Source organism: Fistularia commersonii, chromosome 28 (genome assembly GCF_037954325.1).
Source record: "Fistularia commersonii isolate RoL2024-O1a breed Wild chromosome 28, RoL_Fcom_v1.0, whole genome shotgun sequence".
NCBI lineage: Eukaryota > Metazoa > Chordata > Actinopteri > Syngnathiformes > Fistulariidae > Fistularia > Fistularia commersonii.
In genome coordinates, this window is record NC_141311.1 from 10,897,449 (window position 1) to 10,908,120 (window position 10,672).

The 10,672-nt window shown below is 39.3% G+C and overlaps 1 protein-coding gene across 2 annotated transcripts in view; it reads right to left on the reverse strand.

Annotated features, from left to right (window-relative positions):
* LOC147217584 (zinc finger E-box-binding homeobox 1-like) overlaps positions 1-8,580 on the reverse strand; it is a 64,661-nt gene extending 56,081 nt beyond the window's left edge. Inside the window, exon 1 of one of the 2 annotated variants that reach the window (XM_086175933.1) lies at positions 8,458-8,580. In XM_086175933.1, coding sequence (XP_086032059.1) covers positions 8,458-8,515 — 58 coding nt within the window. In that variant the 5' untranslated portion in view covers positions 8,516-8,580. Of the gene's footprint in view, positions 1-7,275; positions 7,312-8,457 lie in introns of those variants that run through there. The other variant, XM_086175934.1, reaches the window with a different exon arrangement.
* Between the last annotated feature and the right edge of the window lie 2,092 nt (positions 8,581-10,672).

The following is a 10,672-nucleotide window of genomic DNA, read 5'->3' on the forward strand; positions in this document are numbered from 1 at the left end:
AATGACCAAACATTTGATCACAAAATAATTTATACATATATATATATATAGAGAGAGAGAGAGAGAGAGAGATACAGAGAGAGAGAGCGAGAGAGAGAGAGAGAGAGAGGGAAAGAGCGAGAGAGATATCACTTGTTATTTTCTTATGAAAAGGACCGAGTCACTAGTCACTAACATGACAAATAACATGAAATTGTGAAATGCACATATTGCATCTCAGATGCAAAGATGTTGGAAGTTGCCAGCTCTTCATCTGTTTGTTTCACCCTGTGTGGGTTTCAGCAGCATCACCCCCAGCCTCATCATCCTGTATCTGAGGAATCATCATAGCCGGCACTCCTGTGCAAGAATGAGCGAGATCATACTGAGGCTCCAACAATATCGAAATTTGAATATGAAATGATCAAAAAAATTGACAAAACTGTCTGTCTGAATTTTTAAAGGACTTATCTAAAGTTCATAAAAAACAAATAAACAGAAAAATCTAATTGAATATACTTGCCATTGATAAAAATTCAGATGATGACTAGAAAATTGACAATTTTAATTAGCACAAAATTACTTCACAATTGCAGGGAAATACCCAGGTACATGGAAGTTGATATCTAGTTTTATCTTATTACTTTTATCTTTTATATCACGAATGCTGATCATATTTATCTAACTGAAATTAAAAGTAGAATCAACTGACTGATTGACAAAAACTGACATTTATTTCTGAATTGTTGTATATGAGACATGATTAACCAGACATAGGCCTTGCATTTGATATATATTCATTCTGAGAGAAGGACCTTGGAATAGGTTGAGTTTTAGCTCCAGTCCTGCAGTATGTTTTCCTCCATCTGGGAATGGACTGCTGACTATTCGACTCCCATCTGTCCTGCTGCTGGTAAAACTTAATAGGCTTCTGCAACATCCTTAGTGAGTTCAAGTTCCTCTGAATCAACCTGTGCACCACTTATGATGTATGTCCCCTGAGACTTGCAACTGTGATGGGAGGTCTCCTCCAGTTTGCATGTTTAATTTAATCTTTCAGCTTTTGAAGTCACCTTTGATCTGGAATTTTGCAGTGTGTGTGTGTGTATGTGTCAGTGTTTATTTATATATACACACACATTTCTGAAACTTTCATCGTCAAAAAAGGTCACATGATACACAATTGCCTAGATAGGCATTTTGTCACGGACATGCACTGAAAAATGATCTTTTCAACTATCTGTTAACCTTTTGTAAGTCAGGAAGAGCTGCTAAAAAAAAAAAAAAAAGTTGTTCTCATCTCTCATATTAAAGCATCATAGCTCCATTCAAGTAGCTTAAGGTTGAACAGCGTGCAAGTGGTCAATGCAAGTGATATCTGATGCACCTATTCTTTGGGTGTATAACGTGGAAAATTGAACCTGTAAACTTTTTATACATCAATGTTATTTGGGAATATAGCAGCATATGAGGATTTTGTACCTATTTACTTATCTATTTACATCCGCTTCTGTTGGGGGTCTGAGCTCTAAAGTAGACCCTTCCAGAGCACCACCCTCCTCATTTTCCTGCCTTAACTTTGCTTTTGTTATTTTGTTGTTACCCTTAAGATGCACTCAACTTTAAATCAAAGTGATTCAAAGTGTGCAGCAAATCACAGCAGAGCAGTTCTTAGCCACAGAGGATTAGTAGGAGCTCGGTGCTGAGCCTGGAGGCACTTTAGGACAGTTCCTGTGAGCCAAAGGAGCTGCCACCCTCAGTTCTGTCACTCAAAAAGATGGACACAAGAGAATGAAGAATGGTTACATATCTTCATTCTAATATGACCATTAGAATTCCCTCTCTCTCTCTATCTCTTACTCTTTCCCTTTCTTTCTCTCTCTCTATGACTCTCTCTCTCGCTCGCTCTCTCTCTCTCTCACACACACATACACACACATGCACACACATACACACACACCCATGCACAAACATGCACAAATAGTTATTAGTTTTTAATAGTGTCTTTCATGTAACACAAACAGCTCTGCATGTACTGACTCCAAACTGTGGCAGGAGTCAAAACAAGACTGCCCTGGTCATTTATCATTTTATGCAGTGTGTAATGTATTTAAAGAGACAGAAAGAAAGAAAAAGAAACAGTATTTGAGAACACAGTCAGTTATATTGCTGCAGGCCTACACATCCACATATTCATAAACCGCTGAAAGCACATTTTATTGTTTACTGAAGAGCGTGCACTTGCTCACATGTCTGTAATGGGAGAAAATGTCCCATCTCCCACAGCTCAGCTCCATCAGCTCTGTCTGCTCCAGTCACATTTGAGCTTAAGCTGCTGGCTAACACTTGAGCCTCTATAACACAGGGATTTTGAATGGAAACAAAGGACAGCAGTCTGGAAAGCTGCATGGGACAAGAAAGCTGCAACCGCAGAAAATAATTTGTGCTATTTTTGCAATCAAATAATCACTCCAATCACTTTTGAAGCACAATGGACAAATATTATATACTTTCAGCCCAAAAGTTATGAGGTTTTGTTGCTGAGTTTTCCTTGGAATCAGTTACAGGCTTTGGGTGTTTTGGCCAAAGTGACATGTAGTGACAGGTCTGTGTGGCAAATTGTATTTGCATTTTTGTATGTTTGTGCATCATATAAAACCTATTGAATTTCCTCAGTATTATGAAGTAATCTACCTTCCCTTGCCTAATTGCAAAGGGGTCATTATCAGTCACTGCCATCGAATTCAAACTCACCAGTCAGAAGGAGCCTCAACATCCATCCATCCATCCATCCATCCATCCATCCATCCATCCATCCATCCATCCATCCATCCATCCATCCATCCATCCATCCATCCATCCATCCATCCATCCATCCATCCATCCATCCATCCATCCATCCATCCATCCATCTTCTGCTGCTTATCCTGCACTAAGAGTCGCGGGGGATGCTGGAGCCTATCCCAGCTGTCATCAGCTAGAGGCAGGGTACAGCCAGGACTGGTCACCAGTCAGTCGCAGGGCCACATATACAAACAGACAACCATTTGCTCACACATTCGGGGCCATTCTCCCAATTTTTCCAATTAGCCTGCTGCGTTTTTTTGGAACCCAGAGAACCCAGAGGAATCCCACGCAGACACGTGGAGAACATGCAAACTTCACACAGAAAGGTTTTCTTGTCAAAATCAAACCAGGGTCCTTCATGCTGTGAAGCGCTAATCACTACGATACCATGCCACCCTAGGCCACATGTTAATGAATGTAAATAAACAGGTAAGTACTGTGGTGTCTTGCAAAGACTGAGTGAAAGCAACAGTTTCCCACCATGATGCTAACACACACACGCATGCACATACGTGCGTGCACCCACACATACCACCCCAGACACACACATACATGCATACATACACAGTGCTCACTTAGGAGCATCATTGGGTGACTGTGGAAGGAAATAATGCTGACTTGCTAAAGACAAGTGCCTTGTCATTCCATAACAAGATCTGTAATGACAGGAAGGACACACACAAGCACACACACACTCACAAAGGCCCGAGCTGTTCATGAAAGACCAACCACTAAAGGTCAATTAAGATCTCCTGTTCACCATAACTGCCGCTTATACAGTATCTCTTGACACCCTTTACTTTCTCACTATCATCTAATTGACAATAGTTGGCTACAACTTTACCTGTGAATCAAATGTCAGATTGAACTAGGGTTTTTTACCCATGTTATTCTTAAGACAGCAGCGCTTCTGTTATAATGTAAAAAACACAACACTATATATGTGTGTTTCTGTGTATGTGTGTGTGTATATATCTGTGTGTGTGTGCGTGTGGGCGCATATACGTTTCTTAAATATAAGAAGTCAAGTTAAGGGGAAAAAAAAGCGCGTCTCTTGGGCATCTAGAAGAGACATGTTTCTCTTTCAATCCCACACAACATCAAATTATCCATGCGCCCATTACCAACAAGATGCTTTCTCTTAATCATTAATTTAAAGCACTTTCAAATCAACAACCATCTGCTATTCTGAAAGTAAATAGCTGATATCTACATATGCAGCATTACACTGTTACTGGTTAAGTCGGAGTACTACAAACTATAGTGATTCCTAAATCATAACCAAGAGGAAAAAAAACATCCAGGTTCTTTATCTGTGGAGGACGAGCAGGCAGCTGGTAAAGCTCTGACTGGGACTAAGCGGCTGTATTTATCTTGTCAAGGTACATAAAACCAGACTACATTCTTGTAGTTCCCAAACTGTAATAAAATCCAACTGAGGGTGGACTCAAACACACATAAGGGACAGTTTTTTGATAAGGCGAAGGCCCTACATTATGGATCCGCGACATAAGTGGCAGCGGTGAACCTGTGGATGTTCAACAAAATCTTTTGTGGAGGCTGACAGTCAAATTTGTACTTGCATGAAAAACTCTGGAATGACTTTCCTCTTCAGACTTAACTGCACTGCTGAGAGAAGCATATGTAATAATGATCTACTTTTAGATCATATCAAGTGAATAATGTGTATTTCATCCTACACACATTAAAACAAGACAATAGGGAAATAGGGTGGGTTTTCAAGCTAACATTTCCCAAGATGTCTCTTGCCTGTATTTAAATCACCATGTTCACAGCAGTTGTCAGAGAAAATAATAAGACAAACTAGAGAGATAGGTGAGTTTAGTCATCCATACAAACAGCATTTCTAATTCTTTTATCAGTCAAACTGGAGGAAATAATGTGTCCCTCCACCTCAGGACTAGTTATTTAGCTTCAATTTCACTTGTAGGTCCCTTAGAATATTTAAGTATGGGTGCCTAAACATCTGATCATCAGCATCCCTCCAAGGATGAAATGTAACCTAAGGACTAATTAATGACTGAAATATTGCTCCAACTTTTTCTTGTACAAAGACAAACTTACAATTCAGTTAACTGTGTTTGCTCTTGCTGGCAAAGTTGACAGGAAACTAATCGCACTTATGAAATTAATGTATGATGGTATATGGTTCTGAGATGGCTATTTGGTGGAGTGGTCATTTCTGACTTCCGACTTCGGATCTTCTGTGACTGGTTACCTGTGAATCAAATGTCAGACTGAACTAGGGTTTTTTTACCCATGTTACTCACTTTTTGTGAGTCGCTTTTGATAAAAGCATCTGTCAAATGACTGTAATGTAATGTAATGTAATGTAACGTTATGAAACCAAATCTTTGTCTAATAATTTATCTCAAAGACATACCAGTGTTAACCTACTGGTTCAAACTAGATTAAACTAATGGAAGCCACATATCACCACAAATATGGCTATTACAAAATCGCTATTTCTATTTCTATTTTTTAAATGGCTATGGCTATCTCATTTTGACCCAACTTCTAATGTGCTATTATATGGACACATAATAGCCATGTGATATCCTCTGAGGCTGTTTCATAATGTTCATTACAATTGTCATAAAAATATTAATCTAAATGAGTTCTTGGAACATGTGAGGGTATTAAGGTACAACTTAAACTCTTAGTTTAACACTAGATCAGAAAGTGTGTCATAAATAATTTGACAGGTTAATTTAGCTTATTTAATTTTTTCATTTCAATGCATGCCGCAATATATTAATTCAGATATGTGAATGACTTTATGTAAGTTGGGTGATTGGTGTTATAGCACCACCGCCTCACAACAAGACAATTCTTGTTTCAATTTCAATTACTGATTACGTGTTTTCTGTGCGGCATTTGCATGTTCTTCCTGTGCCTTGGTAGTTTTCCTATGGAATCTCGGTCTAACATCATGCAGCAGGTTTACTGAGGACTCCAAACTTTCTATAGATATGCATGAGGGGATTAATGACAGTATCAAATGAATGTGTCCACGTATGCAGCATCAGGTCTGGATGTACCCAGCCTCTTGCCCCAAATCTACTGAGGCAAGCATCTGCATATCCCTGCACAAGTTGATGTTTCTCCTTTAAGGACTTTTAATACAGGGCCAGTATTAAGAGGAATAAAAATACATTTAAAAGAGGTTTTCATTTCAAGTGCAGTACAAATGAAATGGCATGGTGATGTGTGCTTGGTGCTGGCCTCACAGCACCAACCAACTGGTTTGATCAGACTCGGGCCTTTCTGTGTGGAATTCAAATGTTCAGGGTCCCCAGTTTCCTCCCGCAGAACAAAAAAATATACAAGATAAATTGTCTGCCATAAGTGTGAATGGGGAAGTTGACGGATATATGTCTCTATATGCGGCTCCGTCACTGACTGGTGCACCCTGTGTCAATGACAGCTGGGATTGACTCCAGCCCCACCACAGCCCTGTGTGAGGGATAAGATGAAATGTAAGGATAAAGATTTCTTTTTAACACAAACTGAATTCTATCATGTTTCAAATTGCAAAAGTATATTGACAGTTCAGATAATGACAAGCACATCAGGAAACTTCTTGAACAAAAGTAGCTGTTAGTCCAACCAAGGTACTGACAGGCTGGACATAATGGTGCATTGGGGCGTGAAAACAATCAACTGGGTTAGACTGAAAAATCAGTCATAAAACTAGAATCCTATTCTTTGCTGAGGTAGGAAGGAAATAGTGAGCATGACGGGACAAATAAAAGCAAATTAAGGAGGTCAAGACTTAGCTGATTGCTACTTGATTGTGAACAGTGTTGCTAGAGGATGGGATTTGTCTCTTTCATAATTTAGGGCTTTAATTGTAAAAGCATGGTGAGTAAAAATGCATACTAGCATGTTGAAATAAAGTGTGAGCCTCACACTAAGGTGATATCACGGGTAAATCGTCAAAAATACACCTTTAAAGGTGTTGCATCACCTTGCGTACCTGGCTGTCTGTGGTCCAGAAATAAGCAGCAACCCCGCCTACACTGCAGTAATAGCACTAACCGCCATTCCCTTCCTTGCTCTGCTAGGGTAAATTGAACAAGGAATTACCAAAGCTCTGTACACAGAGACCAATCATCATGAAACAGCGTTATCAAACACGGTGAGATTGACGGAAATAACCACCATGTGCACCGTCAAATTTGCACAGCTACGCATATAAATACACACACGCACAAGGACACACATACACGAGCACGCCAACATCGGCTGGCTGCGCTTGAGAAAACGGGGCGAGCAGCGCACAAAACCACACAGGAGGTGCAGCTAAAATAGGTACAGGTGGTCCGGATGTGATAAATTCCGCGAGAATAGAAGCCAGACGAGCAACTACGCCGGGCAGCCTCAGCGCAAAATCCCCACCGTTGAAAAAAAACATAAACCTTCTACCTGCACAAGCTGACATTTGGAGCGATTTCCAGGCTCCTTTCGGGATGCAGAGCCTAAAAGGTAACGGCTAAGCGGATCCGGTTCCGTTAAGGGTCGAGAGTGTGTTATTTCTGTTTATTTCCCTGCGATTTGTCTGCCCCGTTATCCGCGTTCAGGTAAACATGATGATGATGGTGATGGCTCCTGTACGGACGCACCGAGTCACCGTCGTGTCGTCAGCAGGAGAAAAAAAAAAGGTGCTTTCCAGCCCCCTTGGCTCACAACCGCGCTTAAATACGAACGCACATTGTGTCTCATAACGGCAACTAAACGTGTACGAGTAGATTTACGTTACATGCCGGTGTGATGTAACGGGGATTTGGAATAATTCTCAATCGAGTAGACATTAAAGTTAAATTAACATACATCAATAATCAATATTACATAATGATAACAAGTAGGCCTTGGCGTGGAAAACACATGAATGTTGTAGATTTTCAAAAGAAAGCAATAGTGTCGTTTTGTTTTGTTTACGCAGCTGGAAAGTATCTTTAAAAGCCCAAACTGAATTTGCAGGTGCAAAAAGGAAACTGAAGATCGCAGTTAGAGGCAACTCTTACCTCAAGGGAGCAAAAATGTGGTGTTGCAACGAGGGGGGCTGAAGTGGCGAAAAAAAGAAATATCCCATCTATTAGCCATCATTGCGAGAAAAAAAGAAAAGGGAAAAAAAGAAAGAAAAAAAAAAGCTCTCACTCGAAAAATTTAACCGTCCCAAAGTCAGCCAGCAACCTCGCCCTGCTCGAAAATATTACACAATAAACACCAAACAGCGCTCAACGGCCACGTTGTTGAGTGAAATGCTCCGTAAACTGCCACCGAAACGTGGCCGTGAGAGGAAAAAAAAAGTGTTGAAATAAGAAGTGAAAGAAAGTGTGAGGGGGAAATAAAACGCACACAAGCGGAGTTGTTATTACGTACGAATAACGGTTCAACGGACTAGCGGCCCCATGTACCTTGTACCGCTAGGCGGAGAAAAAAGCCAGCCAGGTATAACGGTTCAACACCACATTGTGACACAACCGCTCCCCAAAAGTCCACCAAAAGGGTTCTAACTCACTTTAAACAAGTCTGCGGGTGAGTTTACCGAGTGAAAAGCTCACCGGTAACCCTCCCGCCTGGTCCGACGGCGAAGTTTGGACTTACCGCTGCTCCTCTTCGGGTTCGCCTGTTTCCTACGCTTACACCTGGGGCCATCCGCCATGATCCTCTCGCTAGTCAGAAACGTAGACGCTCGCAAGTCACCACCCTCCCTTTTTTTTTTTTTTCGCCTCTCCTTTCTCACCCCTTCCTCACCCCTCCCATCCCCTTTCCGCTTTACGACATCACCTTCCCCCAAGCAAAAAAAAAACACCTGGTTTGCGACGCTCCGGCCGGGTTTGCGGCATCACCTTCAAAAACACCTCCACACAGCCCCTCCTACTGGCCACATGTTGTGGGTGTGTGTTCGAGGATCCGTGGGGTGGCTCTGCTCCCTCTGGTGAAAACAGGACACTTACCGCTGCTTCAAGAGGGGAAAAATTGCTTAAAAAGATAATGTGATGGTCATTTATTTACAATTATCCTCAAAAAGGCGTCATCATTTTGATGGAATCCTTGTAAATGAAAAAAAAAAGTTTTGTTTTTTTTCGGAAGTTGCGTGGTTGTTTGTGGTCAAACGTGTAAAAAAAACAGGAAAAATAACTGATTTTTTTTTTAATTCAATTGTTTATTTATGTAATGACTTAACCAAATTATGCAATCGTTAAATCAACAGTCGCCCTCAAGTTTGCTTACTGGTTATCCTGTTACATTTATTGGAGGCAGATGATTCACTGTGGCATTCCATTTGTGTACAAACGTGTAAAAAAGAAGAAAATTAACTGATATTGTTTTTAATTCAATTGTTTATTCATGCATTTACTCACCCAAAACAAATTATGTAATCATTAAATCAACAGTCACCCTTAAGTTTGCTTGCTGGTAATCTGGTTACACTTATTGGAGGCAGATGATTCACTACGACATTCCAAGAAGGAAACTGGCAAAAAAGCAAAGTTGTTACATGAACAAGTTCCTGTTACGTAATTTTTACAGGTGATTTTTAGGACCTTTCATATTTCATTTACGTTATGAGTAAATTGCTTAAAAAGATAATGTGATGGTTATTTATTTACAATCATCCTTAAAAAGGTGTTATCATTTAGATGGAATCCATGTTTAATAAAAAAAACTTCTTTTTTGTCGGAAGTTGCGTGGGTGTTTGTGGTCAAAAACAGGAAAAATAACTGATATTTTTTTAACTGAATTGTTCATTTATGTATTGACTTACCCAAATTGTGTAATCTTTAAATCAACAGTCGCCTTAAGTTTGCTTGCTGGTTATCTTGTTACATTAATTGGAGGCAGATGATTCACTGTGGCATTCCATTTGTGTACAAACGTGTAAAAAACAGGAAAATTAACTGATATTATTTTTAATTAAATTGTTTATTTATGCATTTACTCACTCAAAACAAATTATATAATCATTAAATCAACAGTCACCCTTAAGTTTGCTTGCTGGTAATCTGGTTACATTTATTGGAGGCAGATGATTCACTACGACATTCCAAGAAGGAAACTGGCAAAAAAGCAAAGTTGTTAAATGAACAAGTTCCGTTAAGTAATTTTTACAGGTGATTTTTAGGATGTTTTATATTTTATTTACATTATGTGTAAATTGCTTATCAATATAATGTGATGGCCATTTATTTACAATCATCCTTAAAAAGGTGTTATCATTTTGATGGAATCCATGTTGAATAAAAAAAAAAAAAAACTTTTTTTTTTTTTCGGAAGTTGCGTGGGTGATTGTGTTTGTGTACAAACATGTAAAAAATAGGAAAAATAACAGATATTTTTTCAATTCAATTGTTTATTTATGCATTGACTTACCAAAAACAAATTATGAAATCGTTAAATCAACAGTCGCCCTTAAGTTTGCTTACATTTATTTGAGGCAGATGATTCACTTTGGCATTCCAAGAAGGAAACTGTTTTATATTTAATTTACATTATGTGTTCAATTTGTCTCAGTCATCTTTCAAAAGTTGTCGTAACTTTAATCTAATTTTTGGTTGTATGGCTTCTAGATAAATCATAATGGCACAAATAAATGTGTAAAGCTGTAACATTCTTTAAAGTACATCTCACGTCTTTGAAGGGTTAGATCAACGCAATACATTTTGTTACAGACAGGTGTGGCTGCACCAACTTGGTTGGTATTTTGTATTATGCTACACCATCACTGTTTCACGGTAAATATATTGATATCTTATTGTTTCCAACTGAGTGCAGCACCTTTATGAGAAAAAACTTTTTATTGTTGCCCTTTGTAAAA